The sequence below is a fragment of the Rhinolophus sinicus genome, linkage group LG07 (assembly GCF_036562045.2).
Source record: "Rhinolophus sinicus isolate RSC01 linkage group LG07, ASM3656204v1, whole genome shotgun sequence".
NCBI lineage: Eukaryota > Metazoa > Chordata > Mammalia > Chiroptera > Rhinolophidae > Rhinolophus > Rhinolophus sinicus.
The window spans coordinates 80982591-81001646 of record NC_133757.1 but is presented as its reverse complement, the minus strand read 5'-3'; the positions used below and the strand labels follow the sequence as shown (position 1 = coordinate 81001646).

At 54.2% G+C, this 19056-nt stretch overlaps 1 protein-coding gene across 2 annotated transcripts; it reads left to right on the top strand.

Annotated features, from left to right (window-relative positions):
* Nucleotides 1-873: 873 nt before the first annotated feature.
* On the top strand, nt 874-14221 carry MAN2B1 (mannosidase alpha class 2B member 1). Of its 2 annotated transcripts, none has more exons than XM_019746175.2 (24): nt 874-1094; nt 1952-2054; nt 2227-2400; nt 2762-2955; nt 3595-3727; nt 3998-4143; nt 4576-4692; nt 6686-6771; nt 6852-6972; nt 7049-7127; nt 7320-7429; nt 7635-7742; nt 8034-8150; nt 8754-8927; nt 9700-9797; nt 9880-9997; nt 11162-11280; nt 11370-11471; nt 11647-11734; nt 11920-12000; nt 12429-12656; nt 13183-13338; nt 13433-13535; nt 13993-14221. In XM_019746175.2, the coding sequence occupies exons 1-24, from the start codon at nt 936-938 to the stop codon at nt 14100-14102; spliced, it is 3024 nt and encodes a 1007-aa protein (XP_019601734.2). In that variant the 5' UTR covers nt 874-935; the 3' UTR covers nt 14103-14221. The 2 variants fall into 2 exon arrangements, with proteins under 2 accessions (XP_019601734.2, XP_019601735.2); XM_019746176.2 differs by having other exon boundaries at nt 875-1094; nt 6689-6771.
* Nucleotides 14222-19056: the final 4835 nt, after the last annotated feature.

Here is a 19056-nt window from a genome sequence, read left to right as displayed (position 1 = left end):
TAGAAGGGGGAAATTGCTTACTGAAAATTTCCCTTAGAGACTGATCGTATTTGGTGTTCATTCTGATATGCATCGGCACTCCTCCCCTACCTCCTGCTGTGTGCTGGTTCCTGGAACAGGTTGTCCTGACCTGGTCAAGCATGTGAAATAATTTTCCATACCTGATAGCATTCATGTACTAGTACTGTCCCACCCCCCTTTACCCTATATAATTCTTTGGCACCTGCCAAGTGGTGCAGGGATCCATTTCATTTTGCAGCTGCCCAAGACACGCCTCATATGTAAATTGCCCTTAATAAGCTCCATTAATTACCAGACTGGAGTGGCCAAGCTGTTTCTTAGGTCTTTTCTTGCCCTCTGCTTATGGAGGTAGATTTTCAGTCTCAGAGCTTTTCCCTGGGTCTGTATGTACTAACACCAGTAATCCTCCCAACCAGGCTGGATGGATGCTTCCCATCCCCAGCACTCCAAGGGCAGTTCCTTTACCCAACATCCCCATTGGACAGAACAGGACCTCTCATCAACCCTTGCTCCTAGCCAAGCGAGGTCCCAACAGGACCCTAACTAGCCCTGAAGGCAATCAGACAGCCTAGGATCCCAAGCACATATTCTAATACTTTCTAGGCAAACAGGTACAGGTAGGAAAATCTGAGACCTCTACGCCCACGGGGACAAAGAGGCACTCTAGGTCCACACGGAGGCGCCGAGACGCTAAAGTCCCCCCGGGGCCAAACAATCACCCACAGGGTGAGACACAGCCAGTGCCCTCAGGGGTACCCAGAACTAAGGCCTTAGTCCCTTTACAAGCCAAGCTGCGTCCTAGCCCCGCCCCTCCAAGCCCTCATTGGCGAGGCCAGATTCTGGGGGCGGGACTTTTACCCCGCCTTGGCCGGGAACCCGCTGGAGGCAGTGGTGGTGGCGACTGCTGCGGAACGATGGGCACCAACGCGCGGCCTTCGGGGGTCCGTGCTGGCGGCGGCCGGGGCGCGGTAGGGTCCTGGACGAGCTTCGGCGCGCTGCGGCCGCCGCTCCAGTCTCTCTCCTTTCTTTTTTTGTTGCTGTTGGCTCCCGGCGCTCGGGCCGCAGGATACAAGGTGAGCGCGGCCCGCGAGCGGAAATGTACACTAGCAGGAGGGAAACGCCAAATAGGGTCAGTTCTGTGGGTGCCTAGTGAGTGGTTGCTAATATGACAGCGTGGTCTGAGTGTGAGCTTTGTGTCAGTGAGAGGTCTGGCTGTTCGCGTCTGAGAACGGAGCTGCCTGTACCTGCCTCCCTGCTTCTGTGGGTCGCCTTGCTTGGACTTTGCATGTACTTAACTGTGTGATTGGGTGTGTGTGGGGGGGTGGGGTGGGATGAGGGTCGGGTGGAGGCTGGTTGAGAGCTGGGACTCTCAAGTTAGCCTGCCTGGAGTTCCAGCATGGCTCTTTAACTTGTGGCTGCTTGAACTTGGGGCAGTCACTACACCTCTCTGATCTCAGTGCTCTCATCTGAAAACTGGAGATGATACTGTCTCCGCCTCACAAGGTGGCTGGCTGCTTGGTATTTACAAATGCTTACTAAACATCAACTACTACTAATATGATTTCCTCAGGGTGTGAATGAGAGCTGCCCTGAGTTGTGCCATTAGGGAGCTGTATGTGTGAGCACAATTACCGTGTTTCCCTGAAAATAAGACTGGGTCTTATATTAAGTTGTGCTCCAAAAGACGCATTAGGGCTTATGTTCAGGGGATGCCATCCTGAAAAATCATGCTAGGGCTTATTTACTGGTTAGGTCTTATTTTTGGGGAAACACGGTTTGTGTGTGTCCTCCCTGGGAGGGCCTGTCCCCACCTCTCTGAGTTACGTCTAGATCAAAACTTGTGCCCTGCCACCAGTCCCACCCCAGCCTGCCTCTTAACCTTGGGGTAAGTGACAGGGTGTGCGAGTGTGTATTTGGGGTCCCTGTGCAGACATGCCCCACGGTACAGCCGGACATGCTCAACGTGCATCTGGTGGCCCACACACATGATGACGTGGGTTGGCTCAAGACGGTGGACCAGTACTATTATGGCAGTGAGTAGAGGGTGGGGACTGACCCCTGGGATTCCCATGGTCCCTCCAAGTCCTTCAGATCCTTTCTGGGTCCTGGATATTAGGGTGGGGACAATGTCCAGCGTGGGTTCCTGTGTCATTGAATGTCCTCCTGGCTCGCTGGTCCCTGATTGCCTTACCCCTGTGCTTACAGTCCACAATGGCATCCAGCATGCAGGCGTGCAGTACATCCTAGACTCCGTCATCTCCTCCCTGCTAGCAGAGCCCACTCGCCGCTTCATTTATGTGGAGATAGCCTTCTTCTCCCGTTGGTGGCACCAACAGACAAATGCAACACAGGAAGTTGTGCGGAATCTGGTGCGCCAGGGTGAGCTGCCCCAAGGAAGTGAAAAGAGGAAGTTCAGTTTAGCTTCTGTTTTTTCCACCCTGGCTTCTGAGATTTTATCACGCCATGTGCAGTGTGTATGTGCATGTGACTTCCTGAAATTTCCCTTTATTTGGAGAACTCCTATGCATCCTGCAAGGCCCCACCTCCAGTGGATCCTCTGGCAAGCCTGCTATGCAAGGGGGGCCCTGTGTCCCATATCTGGCTACACTGGCCTGGGAGAGACCCCTCTTTTCTTTTCAGGGCTGGGCATGCAGGCAGGTTTTCTCACCACCTGAATTGCCAAGCCCGGCTCCACTCCTGGCCATGACAACCTGCTCAGACTTTGCCCATCCCGGCACAGGGCGCTTGGAGTTTGCCAACGGTGGCTGGGTGATGAACGACGAGGCGGCCACCCACTACGGAGCCATCATAGACCAGATGACACTCGGCCTGCGTTTCCTGGAGGACACGTTTGGCAACGACGGGCGCCCCCGTGTGGCCTGGCACATCGACCCCTTCGGCCATTCTCGGGAGCAGGCCTCGCTGTTTGCTCAGGTGCTTTACAGACCTGTCTTGGACCCGCCCCTTCACTCGCTCTGACTCCTCCCTCGGCCACTCAAGCCCCGCTCTTCCCTGCAAGCTCACACAGACTAGGCCCTGTGTCCCCTGTCCCTCTGACTGTTGGAGTGAACTGTGAATCCCACTCCTTTCTGACCTTGGTCTTGCTCTGCCCCAGCCCAGACTAACCCCGCTCCAGTTGGATCTTCTCCCCTTCCCTTGACCTCGCCCCGTTTGCTAGGATCCTGGCTCCTCCCCAAGCCGGGTGGCAGGTGGAGGCCTGCTCTGCTTTGCAACCGGCTTCCTGTCCTGTACCTTGACCCCTTCCATTCTCAGCCTGCCGAAGGGGGAAGATCTCCTTGAGTCAGTCCCACTTTCTGAGCTTGGGAAGGTGGACGTGGGTTCAAGCGTTGGACTCACCCCCTCCCGGCTCTCTCGCCGTTAGTTCTGACCCTTCCTCAAGCTTCAAAATGCGCTGGAGTCCTCCGTGGTTTCAGACCTGCTTTTTCTATGTGCTCTGGCCCACCCCTCCCACACTGAGGGGGCTGGCGGGTGGTGATGAGAGGGCTTGGCACTTATTCATCCTCCCCTCCTATCCCCCTCCTTATCGCCCTCCTCCTTGCTCACCGCTCCCAGATGGGCTTTGACGGCTTGTTCTTTGGGCGACTGGATTATCAAGATAAGTGGGTGAGGAAGGAGAAGCTAGAGATGGAGCAGGTATGGCGGGCCAGCGCCAGCCTGAAGCCCCCTGCTGCAGACCTCTTCACCAGTAAGGGGGTGGGGGGTGGGTATGGGTGTGGGCAGGGCCGCCTCCAAGGACATGTGACCTGTGCAGAGTGTAAAACCATGCCCAGAAAGGCTCCAGGCTTGGTTTTACACTCTGCTGTCATCATTTTGATATTCTTAATAATTTATGACCAAGGGCTCAGTATTTGCCTCCACAAATTGTGAAGTCCGACTTGGGTGGGGTATGGCAGGCTTTGACCCCAGGGCAGGTCCAGGGCGTTAGGCCACCCCCTGAGCTTGGTGTGGCCCACAGGTGTGCTCCCCAACATGTACAACCCGCCGGATAATCTGTGTTGGGACGGGCTGTGTGCTGACAAACCTGTGGTGGAGGACCCCCGCAGCCCCGAGTACAACGCCAAGGAACTGGTCGATTACTTCCTGCAGTTAGCCACAGCCCAGGTAACCCCAGTGTCCAGAACCTGGGAGACTGGTATACATAATGCACAGGACCCTTCCCACAGCCCCTGCATTCCCTAACACCTCATATCCTCAGAGGAAGGTAATATTCCATTCACCCTCACCATACCCTCCTTCTGGATTGGCACATTCCCGATGAGAAACATATGGACTCCCCCACCACACACACTCACCATAGTCATGAGACAGAATGGCACAGTGCCTTAGTACCCTCGTCTGTGTGGCGGGCTCAAGAGAATTAATAACTTGTGGCTGTTATTTGTGTCCCTGTGTTCCCACGTGACACACTCCCACACACTCCCCTCCCCTCTCGCCACTGTGCACCCACATTCTTGACCACGTACATACCAAGACACAGCTGTACACAGGGGTGGCCAGGACACCTGGTCTGAGGACACTCCATTCTGCCTGCAGGGCCGGTACTACCGCACCAACCACACTGTGATGACCATGGGCTCAGACTTCCAATATGAAAATGCCAACATATGGTTCAAGAATCTTGACAAGCTCATCCGGCTGGTCAATGCCCAGGTGAGTGCCCACCCTGTGTGCATGTGTGTGCTTGTATCCCTGGGCCTTGGGTCAGACGAGGAGCTATGGGTGCTATTTTAGTAATTCTCTTGCTCCTATAACAAATCACCACAAACTTAGTGGCTAAAAGAACAGAAATATATTATCTTACAGTTCTGTAGGTCAGAAGTCCAACATGGATCTCACTGGGCTAAAATGAAAATGTCAGCAGAGCTGCATTCCTTCTGGAAACTCCAGTGGAAAGTTTCCTCGCCTTGTCCGTCTTTGAGAGGCGACGCACATTCCTTGGCTTGTGGCCCTCTTCCTTCATCTTCAAAGCTGACTCTACTTTTGTTGTCCCATCTGTTTCACTCACTTTCACTTCCCTCTTCCACTTTTAAAAACCCTTGTGAGAATGTTGGACTTGCCCAGATAATCCAGAATAATCTCTATTTTACGGTCATCTGATTAACAACTTTAATTTCATCTGCAACTTCAGTTCCTGTTTGTCATGTCACAGGTTCTGGGTGTTAGTACATGGACATTTTTCTGCCTACTACAGATGTGTTGGTGTGGCTCCTGTAAGTGGCCTTTGGCTGTGTGGGCAGGCATTCTCCCATCAGCACAGAACCTTGTCTCCCCTCTCCCATCTAAGATGCCCCTTCCCATCATTTCCTTCCTCAGAATTGCCTACCAGCACAATCTCCACATCCTCACCTTCCATTCTCTCCCTGCACTGCTGTTTCACCAAAACAGCTCTCACCAAGGGCCTTCCAGAGGACATTTTTCAGTCCTCCCCATCCCCCTGAGGAGCCTTGAACACCTTGATTACTTTCTCCTGCAAATACCATGTTCCTGGGCTGCCAGGATGTCATACTCTCTTGATGTTTCTCCAGCCACTGACAGCTTCTTTGCTCACTCCATTCTACCGGAAATGGGAGTCTCTCAATTCAAATCCTGGCTCTGCCACTTACTGGCTCTGTGACCTTGAGAAATGTTAAGCACTCAGTGCCTTAGTTTTCTTATTTAGAAAATGGGCATAATGGTTCCCAGATGATAGGGCTCGATAGGGCTCTTGATGAGAGTTTAATGAGTTCATTTACACAGATCAGTTACAACAGTGCCAGATGAATAATAAATATTATGGTGGTTTTGTTTATTATTATTTGGGGCTGAAAACATTCTACTTCTCCTTTAAGATACCAGCTGCAATGTCTCCTCCTCCAGGAAGCCTTCACTAAACCCCAGGCAGAGCTCTTGCTCTTTCCTCTGTGCTCACATGAGTCTTCACAAATACCTGTCATGCCATATCCAGGCCAACTGACTATCTATTCAGTATCTCTCCTGCACTTGGCTGTGAATTCCATGAGAGTGGGTGGGCTTCTGGTTCTAGATTGTCTGTGATCTGGAGCACACTGAAGAATCGAGTGACTGCTGAGTGAATACAGAGTGTGTGTGGGTCTGTGTATGTGGCTGAGTGCAGAAGTAAGGCATGTGGTCCCACACATTTCTCTTCATTCACTAAAGTGTTTAATGAGCACCTACTGTGTACCAGGCACTGGGGACACGATACAAGCAGAACGAACATTTTTCCTTATAGAAGGGGTCACCTTGTTCCTGTACCTCCCTCAGTGGAAAGCGAGCCTCCATTCATTATAATAATTGTGTCATTTGGCAATAACCTGATAGTACTGAGAAATTATTATTTCTGTCCTCTATGTCATACTTTTTTTCATGAAAGTTTTTAGTAATAAAATTGAAATTATTTAAAAAGTTTACTAAAATTTCAGGTTTATTCTTGCATCTCTGAAATTCTTTCCAGGCAGGTAATATTTAGCTTTGGCCAAAATACATTTTCACACTTGGTTATTGGTTTGCACTCAAAGTGTGTATTAAGAGAATCTGAACACATTGAATGCATGAATGTATGTGTGTGCGTATGTGTTGCACACCTGTGGGCCCCCCAGGAAAGGTGCAGACTCCTGTGGGCTCACACACACACACCTTCCCCCAGCAGCAGTCCAACGGAAGCCGCGTCAATGTTCTCTACTCCACTCCAGCCTGTTATCTCTGGGAGCTGAACAAGGCCAACCTCACCTGGTATTTGTGGGGCCTGGGCAGCTTGAGGGTGGTGGTGGTGGCATGCCCTGTGGGTCCTGACCCTGCCTCTGTTGCTGCAGGTTGGTGAAACAGGATGACTTCTTCCCCTATGCCGATGGCCCCCACAAGTTCTGGACTGGCTTCTTTTCCAGCCGGCCGGCCCTCAAACGCTATGAGCGCCTCAGTTATAACTTCCTGCAGGTGGGTGGGCGCTGGGCTCAAGGGGGTGGCCTACGGGTCCCGACAGACCTTGTGACTCAACACCCCTGCCCCCCAGGTGTGCAATCAGCTGGAGGCGCTGGTGGGTCCTGCAGCCAACGTGGGACCCTATGGCTCTGGAGACAGCGCATCCCTCAGTAGGTGGCCGGCGGTGAGGGGCTGGGGGCGGGGCTCAACCTGGACACTGGATCACGCAACCTCCTTGAGTCCCTTCTGAAAGCCCCTAAGAAAATCCTGCCCACCCCTGCACATAACATTTTGCATCTCCTTGGGGTCGGGGCCCAGAGTCCTGCAGAGACCCCACCCAACTTCCCATCGCCTGCCTGCAGACGAGGCAATGGCTGTGCTCCAGCACCACGACGCAGTCAGTGGGACCTCCCAGCAGCACGTGGCTGATGATTATGCGCGCCAGCTGGCAGCAGGCTGGGGACCCTGCGAGGTGCGTGGGGCGAGGCCTGGAGCGAATAGGAAGGGGCGTGGTCGAAGGCAGTGGGGTGGAATCTAGAAGGACTCGTGGGGCAGGGCTTGTGGCAGGAGGGGCGGAGACGAGGCAGCAGGGCGGAGTCTGTGAGCTCATGGGGGCGGGACCTGGGATGCCCTACGAGGCGTCCAGAGCGGACCCACGGCTTTACGCTCTTCCCCAGGTTCTCTTGAGCAACGCGCTCTCGCGGCTCAGCGGCTCCAAGGAGAAGTTCACGTTCTGCCGCAACCTCAACATCAGCGTCTGTCCGCTCAGCCAGACCGCGCAGAGCGTGAGCGGCGTCCAGGGCCGGGGGTGGGGTGAGGGGCGGGGCCGGGAGGCAGGTCCCGTGGGTGGGTCGAGAGCAGGTGAAACCGCGGGGCGGGGCGAAGAGGAGGCGGGACCCGTTGCCGAATAATTTTGGAGGATGGCTCTGAACCAGATCATGTGGGGAGCAGTAAGCTGGGGCTGGACGGACACCTGTGCACCACATGGGGATCACCCAGGGTCATTGTTGTGCTTGGTGGGTGGCTTTCGAGAAGGCCTGCTGTGACCCATGTCCACTCTGACCCTCCCATCCCAGTTCCAGGTGACCATTTATAACCCCTTGGGGCGGAAAGTGGATTGGATGGTGCGGCTTCCGGTCAGCCAACACGTTTTCCTTGTGAAGGACCCCAGTGGCACAGTTGTGCCCAGCGATGTGAGCCCATTCGATGACTATTACTCCCATGAACACCCCCCTCCCACAACTACCTCCCCCCTTGGATACCTCCCTCTTTTGGGTACCTAGCCTTCATGGATACCTGCCGCCCTCCATGAATACATTCTGCCCAGTACTTTTTCTTTCCCTGATTCTCCCCACCTCTGCCCCTTAATATCCCACACCCCCTTGGGAACATTCCTCACCTGTGAGTATCTACCTCTCTTTAATATCTCCCCATGAATATTTTCCCTATTTATAAATATTCCCCTCATCCTGGAAAGCCTCTTTCCACGAACCTCTTCCTCTCCGAAGAATGTCTTTCTCTCACTCTCCTGTCTCAAGGATCGCTTCCCTCACTTCTCCCTCCTCCCAGTCTCTCCACCCTCCCAGTGGGGTTTTTATCCCCCACCTTATAAATCTTCTCTGCAATCTTTTAACTCATAATTTCTGTCATCCCCATCCCCCCCACCCAACACCTAAATTTCTTCTTCCCATCCTGGGGCCCCCTTCACCTCCTGGAGTGTGACCCTTCCCTGTATGTGTGCTTCTATATATGTACGCATAGCCTCTTGACTCAGTTTCCCTCCTCCCTTACCTGAGGTGGTGACAATGCCCAGCTCAGACATACAGGAGCTGCTTTTCTCAGCCTCAGTGCCTGCCCTTGGCTTCAGCATCTATTCAGTAACCCAGGTGCCTGGCCGGAGTCCACAGGCTCACACCTCCCAGCCCGGATCCCAGAAGCCCTCGTCCCGCATCTTGACCATCCAAAATGAAGTGAGACCCCACTCAGACCCTCTTCTGTGCCCCAGTGACAAATTTGAGGTGTCATGGTGAGCTGCATAGACTAGGTTAGCAGGTCATGGGTTCATGGTCTCGCGTCACCTGTCCTCCATTGTGTCCAGTGACCGCCTTCCTTTGAGTCTCAGTGTCCTCTCCTGAGGCTGTTGTGAGGGCCCAGTGTGATCATGGGTGACACTTGACAGATATGTCAAAGCTGATGGTGGGAGGGGTTTGCAAATTAAGTGAAGGTGTATCAGAGACCTGAGGGAGGGAGCCGTGTGGCCATTTGGAAGACATTTGGGGGAAGAGGGATCCAGGCAGGCACGGAGCAGCGGACACAAATGCTCTAAAGGAAATTAAAATTTATGAATTTTCAGGGTTCTCTAAAAGTCTCATGGACCCTGGCACTGGGGTTCCTCTGTCAGTTGCACAAGCAACCTCCCACCCCCACCAGCTAAGATCAGATTTAAGGTGTCACAGGCGCCCTCTGGCGGCTATTGAGGGTTGACACTAGGCAGCCAAGAAACCAGGAAGGGGTCAACTGCATTAGTCCTGGAAGGCCTTGGAGGTGGTGAGAAGAGGTCAGATTGAGGATAAGTTAGAGGGGGGAGCTGTTAGGATTTGCAACTAGGGTCAGATGTGAGGAGTGAGAGAGAGAGAGAGAGGGAAGGGTGACTCCAGGGTTCTCTCCTGAACCCCTGGAAGGATAAAGCTGTCCTTGGCTGAAGGGATGGTCATTAACGTCTGTCCACCTTTTTCTGCCCAGCACCTCCGGGCTAGGTTTGACCCTGACACAGGGCTCTTGGTGGAGTTGAAGAACCTGGACCAGGACCTTCTGCTGCCAGTTCGCCAAGCTTTCTACTGGTGAGGGAGGACCACCAGGCCAGGGAGGGGACGTAAGCGGAGCTGAGGTCCCTTACCTGATGCTCACCTGTCCTGGCCCCAGGTACAATGCCAGTACAGGCAACAACCTAAGCACCCAGGTCTCAGGTGCCTACATCTTCAGACCCAACCAACAGGAACCACTGCTCATGAACCACTGGGCTCAAACCCGCGTGGTGAAGGTCAGGGGCTGGCATTGATAAGTGGGCATTGGGGGTGTCTGTGGAGCCTGGGAGGGTGGTGTGTGGGGTGGGGGGAAGGTTTCCGTCCCTGTCAGATCAGAGGGCTAAGACCTGAGGGGAGGGCTTGAGGATTCTTCCACAGAGCTGATATTCATCAGTCATACTGTGGCACACAAAGGCATTCACATCTGCTCTGGGTGTCAGGATTATACTTAGCTTTTGAAACTGGGGGTGGGGTGTTCCCACTTGTCCCATGAATGCAGAGAGCCAGGTGGGGCTACTTGAGTTCACCAAAGATCTGTGCTAGGATGGGATTATATCCAGAGTTCATGCTTGGATAGGGCTTGGGTAATTCTCACTTAGGGTGGATATCTGAGCATGCATCTGGCTGGGAAGAGGGGCTCAGGTTTGTGGGGTTTCCCGGGTCCTCTTGTTGACATTTTCTTTTAGGGTGGGAATGGGGAAGGTAATGGCAAGAAACACCTTTGATAGGACTCCCTTTGTGGTGAACGTCTGCATACATGGGTTAGGATACAGTTTTGCCCAGTGTAATAGAGTTATTCAAATGAACTGTGCTTAAAACAAGACAGAAGTTTCTTTTTATCAAACAGAAAGTCTGGCTGGGTCATCCAGGGTAGGTGGGGTGGATGCACAGTCATCCCGGCCCCTTCTATCTCATTGCTCTGCTTTCCTCAACATTCAGCTTCTACATCATGACCCAAGATAGGTGCTCAAGTTCCAGTCATCACATTTGCATTTGAACTAATGGGAGAGGAAAAGGGGCAAGAACATTATTCACACCACTCTGATCACTTTCCACTGGGAAGACATAGTCACACTACCCTCAGAGAAGACTAGACAATATAATCTTTATTCCAGGTTGCCACGTGCCCAGCTAGAATCCTATTCTAAAGAGGAGAGGTGGGGTAGTGGTGGGCAGCAAGCATGTCTGCCACACTCAAGAATTATGTGGCAACGACTGAGGTGGAAAGTATGGGCATCACACCTAGGCAGGTGGGGAAGGTGGGTGGTGTTCTCATGCTATTAGTGGGGTTGACCCTGATGGAGGCCTTTGAGAGGTTCATGGCAGGGGTGGACATTTGTAGGGTTCACCTTTGCTCGGGTGGGGACTCACACCTATGCTCCACCCCCATGTGCCTACAGACGGCCTTGGTGCAGGAGGTGCACCAGAACTTCTCAGCCTGGTGTTCCCAGGTGGTTCGCCTGTACCCGGGACAGCGGCACCTGGAGCTGGAGTGGACGGTGGGACCAATACCTGTGGGGTGAGTGGTACAGGCTGGGACTGGGGGCTGGGGGCAGGGGCAGAGTGGAGGTAGGTGAGCCTCACAGCCTTACCATTCCATTGGTATAGTGACGGCTGGGGGAAGGAAGTCATCAGCCGCTTTGACACTGCGCTGGAGACAAAAGGACTGTTCTTTACAGACAGCAATGGCCGAGAGATCCTGGAGAGGAGGTGGGGGTGGTTGGGGGCGTGGAAGGGTGGTCTCTGATGCTGAGGGGGGTCCATGGGTAGTGGGGGCATCTGCTGACCCTATGAGTGGGAGGGAGAGGATGAAGGAGGAGTGAGAGTGGGTGAGCTGGGAAAGGGGAGCTGGACCCCAGGTCTGACCCTACCTCCACCTCCCCAGGCGGGATTATCGCCCCACCTGGGAGCTGAACCAGACTGAGCCAGTGGCAGGAAACTACTATCCAGTCAACAGCCGTATTTACATCACGGTACCCCCTCCCCTATCGCGCTCCCCTCATCTTCCTGACACTCCTCTACAGAGTGGAGGTTACCTCTCATTCCTAGCTTTCCCCAACTCCCAACTGTCTCCGGCAGTGTCCTCCTCTATGGGGCCTGCCTGGGGGTCGGGGCTGGCTGGCAGCGAGCCCTCTCACTCTCATCTATCGCCCCCCAGGATGGGAACATGCAGCTGACCGTGCTGACCGATCGCTCCCAGGGGGGCAGCAGCCTGAAAGATGGCTCCATAGAGCTCATGGTGAGTGGCCCATACCCCATCTAAGCTAGGGTTCTCCCACCAGTTCCCGCCCTGGCTTCCGGCTGGACTTTGAAGCTGGTTTCTATGCCAGTTCTTTGCTAGGTGCACTCCTCCGTTTGGGGTCCCAGTAAGCTGAGACCTCCGTTTCTATGTGAAGTTACTCCACACTTTTATCCAATCCCCATCCAGACGCCCCCTCCGGGTCCTGACTTGCCCTATCCATGCCCCCTTAGGTCCTTACCTCCCTGCCCTAGTCTCCTGCTAAGTCGGATCGGCACTTCTGCTGGGGTCCCCCCTACCAGACCTTCATCCTCATCTGTTCCACCCACTCTTCAACTTCTCTTGAAATTCCCACAAGCCCTTACTCAATTTCTGGCCCCGAAATTGGCCAGAGGGCCCTCACCCTCTCCTGGCCTCTGTCCCCGCAGGTGCACCGAAGGCTGCTGAGAGACGACGGACGCGGAGTTGGGGAGGCGCTGCTAGAGAAGGGGTCGGGGTCGTGGGTGCGAGGACGCCATCTCGTGCTGTTGGACAAGGCCAGTACTGCGGCTGTCGGGCACCGGTTGCAGTCGGAGAAGGAGCTCTTGTCCCCGCAGGTGGTGCTGGCCCCAGGTGGTGGCGCCCCCTACCACCTGGGGGTCGCCCCAAGTACGCAGGTGAGAGGCGGAGGGCCTCGCAGGAAGAGAGGACCCGGATGAAGCCTGGGGTGGGGTCGGGTCTCCCTAGGCTTAGCCGGACCCACTTCGCCCCTCCCCAACTCGTCCTGGGGAGGCCATAAGCTAGCTAGCCCCGAGTCCCGGTCCAGTTCCCTCGGGTCCGGACTGGGTCCTCAGCCTCAGCTCCCGCCCCTCCTCCCTTCCTCACCTCGGCCCCGCCCTCTCCACTGCCCCAGGTTGGGTCCCACGCCTCTCCTTGGCCAGCCCCGCCTCTCCGCGCTTCATCCCCGCCCTCAGCCGGGTCTCAGGCCAGATCAGTTTGGCCCTTTCCGGGCTCGGAGCCGCCTCCAACCTGCCACCGCCCTACCCCATCATTGGCTCAGTCCTCCCCTTCCTGGCTTAGTCCCCTGGCTCCTAGGTTAACCCCCACCCCCACCCCCATGACCACAGATAAACCCCGCCCCTCACGCTGCTCGGCCTCGCCCCTCTGGCTTAGCCCCGCCCCATCCCCGCCCTTATTTCGCAGTTCTCGGGGCTGCGCAGGGAACTGCCGCCCAATGTGCACCTGCTCACACTGGCCCGCTGGGGTCAGAAAATGCTGCTGCTGCGCTTTGAGCACCAGTTTGCTGTAGGGGAGGATATGGTCGGCAACTTGAGCTCGCCGGTGACCTTGGACTTGAGGGTGAGGAGGGCAGAGGTGGGACGGAGACAAGAGAGAGGGGAGAGTGGAAGGTCTGCTTTGTCCCCACTCAGCCTGGCCCATCCATTGCTTGCAGGACCTGTTCTCCACTTTCACCATCACTGACCTTAAGGAGACTACACTGGCTGCCAACCAACTCCGGGCTAGTGCCTCCAGGCTACAGTGGACACCGAGCACAGGTTGGGGCCTGCCTGGGGGGCCAGGAGCTGGGGGCCGTGTTGGAGGATCCAGGTCCAGCTCGAGGGCCTGGGGCGGTGTTCAGATCCACTTTAGGTGTTTAAGGGTTTTAAGTGGATCCAGCAAACGAGCGGTGGGTCTTGGGTTTTTGAGGTTGGAGTGCAGTCCCAAGAACAAAATTTGTGTCTCTGTCAATGTCTAGTTCCAGGGTGGGGTTGTCCATCATCCCTGGGGTTGGCTTGATGGTCCTTGAGGTGGGGCTTGAGTGTGTGAGGGTGGTGGCCAGGCACAGGGGAGGGATTTGGGGATATGGGGGTGATATCTAGACCCTGGCAAGCAGTTGAAGGGTCTGGGAGTGAGGCCCTGGGACAGGACTCTGTTCAGGCCCAGGGGAGAGAGCATGGGGGTGGCAGGGAGGCAGAGGAAGTCTGCACCCCTCACTCCTCTGCACTGTCCTAGGCCCCACACCCAAGCCTTCTCCATCCCGGCTGGACCCCGCCAGCGTCACTTTGCAGCCCATGGAAATCCGCACCTTCCTGGCCTCTGTCCAATGGAAAGAGGATGACTAGACCTGCTGGGGGCAGGCTGCCCGGTTTCCAGCCTGAACCCCCTCCTGCAGGGATGAGGCAAACTCTCCCCCTTCTCTTGCTGCTGCCGCTAACAAAAGCCATTAAAATCCACTACCAAGCCTCTGGTCAAGGTGTGACTTAATGTGGGTATTTTTTTTTTTTTTTTTGAGGGTGATAGAATTGATGACCCAGAAAGGTCTACCAACTGTAGCTGACCCCTGACCTGAGGCCTCGCAGAGAGGTCACTGAGCTGCTTTAATGCTCATACCAGACTGCACTGTTCACACCACACCTCATCCACCACTGCGACTTCCACTCCTGCTACACTCCTTTGTCCATTCATGTGGTGGCCTGGCTCTCTTGAGAAGCCACCAAGGGCAGGCCAGGGAACCAGACACACTCTGAGGCCTCCCAGACCCGGCCCTGAATTGAGGAATCTGGGAGGTCCTGGGGGAGGAAGTAGATTCAGTGATAGGTCAGAAAGCCGGGCCTTAGACAGGTGGATTGGAGCTGCTGGCCTATGAGGAGAGAGGCAGAGAGTCTGGCACGCCCTCGTTCTGGTGTGCTCTAGGGTCAGTTTCAGAAGGAGACGTTGGGATGAAACCTTAGGTTTAGGGTCAAAATGACGTGACTTCTGTGTACAGGTCCTTTGAAGGCAATTTGAGGCCGCAGAAGGGTGTGTTTGAGCTGTGGTCAAGGGGCGGGGTTTAATCAGGGAGGGGCGGAGCTCAGCCTGAAGACGGAATGTGCTGAGCCAAGGAGGGCACAGTGCGGTGCCAGGTTCGGGGCGGATCCCACCTGCAAGCCAAGTGGAGACCAGTGTTCTGCTGCACCCGCAGGGTCGTCTGCACCTCTAGAAAATGTGGGGTAGGGGACAGGTAGCCTAAGCCGGCTATGACCCCCTGGAGAGTGCATCCTGGGCCTGGATGAGGTCATAGATGGGATCTGTGTGCCAGATGTGCCTCTTGAAAAACTTTCTAAGTCTTTCGCTAAAGAGATGGACCAGAGAGACCCAAGGAGGGCACCCCGTCTAGTCACCATCCCACATGGGGTCCAGTTGTTGGGTGTATCTCCTGAAAATGTAAAATTCTCATTCGGAATAGGGAGGCAGCAGAGCCAGCCAGAGTAGTCCTGGGCATGTGCCCCAGGGATGTCTGCTGTCCCACATGGGTCCCTGTCATAGAGGCACCTACCAAAATTGCTTAGAAATACTCCTTTGGTGGCAGGGATCAGGATGGGCTGGGCCGTGGGCCCCAGCAATGGTATCTTGGGCCCATTGGTATATGTACCTCCTGAAAAGGTATCCAAGTCCTCTTCCAAAGGCGGACACTGCCCTGGGCTGGCCAAGGAGACTGGTGGAAGTCATCCTGGGTCCTCCTGTTACCGGAGAGTGGGCCCTCCTCGGCGTGCTGTCCAGGTTCTTGGTGTCTCGAGCAAAGAATTGAACAAGATACTGAGGTAAAGTGCAGAAGCAGTTTATTAGAAGAGATAGTACACTTCAAGGAAATAGGAGCAGACCCAGCAGTAGAGAATGGCTCAAGGGCCCAAGGTGACATTATTAGGAGAAAAGGTACACTTCAAAGAGTTTGGAGCTGGCTGAGCAAAAGAAGAGGCTCAACGGCCCAAGGGGCTCAAGGTGGCATTATTAGGAGAAAAAGTACACTACAAAGGGTTTGGAGTGGGCCCCGAGCAAAGGAAAGGCTCAAGAGGCTCAAAAAAGGCTCAAAAGGCTCAAAGGCCCAAAGGGCTAAGGGCCTGGGCTCAAAAAGGGCCTGACTGGTGAGGACTTGGAGTTTTTATCCCTTTTTCTCTAGAATGGGCTGTTCCTTTCCAGGAGTGGGACCACTTGATTGACACCTGTGATTGACAAGAGGCTTTTATTTCATCTTTAATTTAGACTGCGCATGTTCCTTCCCAGAATTAAGTCTGTTATAATGATATTAATGAACTTCCGGGCATATATATGATATTATAATGATAGTATAATGAGGCCCAGGTGAAATGAAGGTGTATCGCGTCCAGCGCAACATGGGCAGTGAGGGTGCTAGCAGGGGCGGTGTTGGGTTAGGTTTTAAGAAAGAAAGAAACAGAGACTTAATGCAGGTAAATCTCAGAAGGTCAGGGGATCTCGCAGTCACTGGAGACTGGAGCCCCGAATCGGGCCAACTGGTGGCTTTTATTGATAATCATACAAGGAAGTAGCATTATCTTTTCCACGGTCTGTGAATCTGATACATCATGTCACAAAAGTGAATCAAACCAATTATCTTTGTCCCCAAGCAGCCGGAGCAGAAAGTCTTGTGGTGACTTAGGTGAGGTATACACCTCCCTGGGGGGCAAGTCTCTCATGTTGTAACCATTTAGTTGAGGTAAGTGGAGAGAGCTGATCTTTATTGCCCTCATGACCTCTCTCACAATCAGGTGAGCGAGCAAAGCCAGAGTCCGCAATGGCTTTTCACAGGCAGGGGGAAAGGAGAGGCAAGGCTCCTTCCCGGATTTTCTAAGGCAGGTCATTGGGGGTTCCCATTCGGTTCCACCTGTCTTAGGTTGTATCTCACGTGAGATATCTTACCCGTCTTTGGCTGCAAACCATCTTTTGGGGACTAAACAGAGAGACATAAGGTGTAAAACATTGAGATAAGCAAAGTCCCAAAAAGGCACAGTCTCACAGAGTTTTCTTTCCTCAAGGAAAGACATGGGGGGACAGTCAGCTAGGCTGCTGTGTGACAACAAAGGTGGTTGTGGCCCTTACTGCCCAGGTGTGAGTGACTGGTCTAATCTAGTTGGGTATTTTGTACCCATTTATTCCTCATAGGGGTAGATAATTACAATGAAAAGGGGAAGTTTTGGACAGACAGGGGAGGTCTTTTGGGCAGTAATGCAGAGACCTGATGTCTATCTCTAACTGCCTGCCTTGTTTTCCCCTTGAGAGACGTGATCCCCATAAAATCTCTATGGGAAGTTGAGGGACAGGAGGTCTGTTTTTCAGTATCTGCTTCCTGCTGGACAGGGGCATAGAGCTGTCCCTATCTATTGGGGGATTCACCGAACTCTCACCCTATCTCATCTTAGATGAGAGGAAGGGGTTTCGAGATCCGCCTGGAAGACCGTGTTGGCTTCTTTAGTTGGGACTGGTAACCTTGCTGGGGTATCCTCTGTATCCCCAAGACCCCTGAATGAGGAAAAATAGATTTTAATGAATAAATCCGTTAGCTCTATAAAGCCTGTGGCACTCAACTGGTCATTTAGGCAGCATCAATTGTCCAGGAGCTGAGCCCAGAATGGATTGGAAACAACATTAAGCTTCAATGATTACAATCAACAAGTATACTGGCCTGGGGGGTCCAGAAGGCTTGGGGGATGTTGGGGAGACACAGGCTTTCAAGTAGTTATCTGAAGCAGGGGTGAGAGACATGCTGTGATTCAGGCTAGGAGCAATCTTTAGGATTCAGAAACTGATTAGAAGAACAATCAAAGCCAGGGGCTAAGGAGCTAAGAAACTAGGGAAAAGGAGATGTAAAGTTTATAGTGAGGTGGCTCTCCCGTATCACTCCCTCTGTCCTGCAAGGGGCCTGATGGCTGTAAACCCTATAAACCTGTCTATCCTTTGTGATGGGGCTGGCACAGACTAGCCAGAGAGACTCAGGGGTGGGTGTCAGGGCCAGGCTGTGGTTCTGTATGGGCCCTGGTATGGGACCCACCTGTTAGTACCTCCTGGAAAATGTATCAATGTCCCCATCGAAAGGAGAGTTACTGGCCTAGGCTGGACAGATAGACCCATGGAGGGTGCCATGGGCTCAGGTGTTGTCACTCTTGGGTCCCTGTTATTAGGAGTGCCTTCTGAAAAGTTCCTGAAAACTTTCTATGACCTTTTGCGGCGGCCAGGACTGAACTGCAATTAATTGCTGGATGTGCTCCCCTCTCCCACCATTTATATCAGTCTCCCTCTGGAGGCGGCAACAGGCGCTAGCCGTCTAGGGAGGCCCAGGGAGTGTTCTCTGCCCAGCCACAGTCACACGTGGGCCCTACGCATCACTTCATGCCTCTGGAAAATGTTTCCAACTGCCCCTAGAGGGAGGCAGGTAGTGGCCTAGTGGGTTAGGGACCACCGTGGACGGTGTCCTGAGTCCAGCTGCAGTCCCGTTTGGGGCTGGGTCGCCAGATGTACTTCTCAAAAATGTTGTTAAGCCCTGTTGGGAGGGAGAGACTCCCAATAGTATAGTCCCCTCCCCTTCATCCCAGCCCAGGTTGGGTCAATGGGGGCACCTCCTGAAAAGTGTTTGAAGTACTCCTTTGGAGGTGGAGGTCAGCCCTGGCTATCCAGGCAGTTGCGTGGACGGTCCCCCGACTTCTGTTGGCGGAGATACACCGTTCGAGTGAGACCCGAAAGAGGTGGCATTTGGGGTCCAGGTTGGCGCCACCTGGCGGCCGCTTTTATATCATCACTTGGAGCCCTGCAGCCATGGGCGCGGGTTGGGATCTGGCTGCTCAGCTCAAGGCCGAGTTCCAGGAGGCCGCAGCGATACCGTCCCCGCTGCGACACACTCCGCCTCCAAACGTGCTCCCTGAGACTGTCAATATAGTATAGTGGAGTGCGGCATCTGGGAACTGCATGGGAGGGCTGACAGGCGCACAGAGGTCCCATACACCGGCAGGGACCGACTTGGGCCGTCACAGACCATCGAGTAGGGCACCCTGGGCTCGGATGCATTCCCACATGATGTCTGGCTGTCTGAGGGTTTCCCGAGAAATTTTCTAGGTTCCCCTCTTGGACCCGAGATCGCGGCCAGGGAGGCCCGGGAGGACCGGTCAACTGGCCTCAATCCCACAGGGTCCCTGTGACTGGATGTGCGTCCTGAAAATTTTCCCTTCTGAACAGGGATAGGAAGGCTGAGGGAGGGCATGCGGTTACACTGGGTCCTGTTCTTGGACACCACCCCCAAACCTTCCTAAG

Coding starts and splice junctions, on each gene's coding strand:
- MAN2B1 (XM_019746175.2), top strand. CDS start 936: ATGGGCACCAACGCGCGGCCTTCGGGGGTCCGTGCTGGCGGCGGCCGG. Junction 1,095..1,951: donor CTCGGGCCGCAGGATACAAG/GTGAGCGCGGCC, acceptor GTCCCTGTGCAG/ACATGCCCCACGGTACAGCC. Junction 13,339..13,432: donor CGGTGACCTTGGACTTGAGG/GTGAGGAGGGCA, acceptor CATTGCTTGCAG/GACCTGTTCTCCACTTTCAC.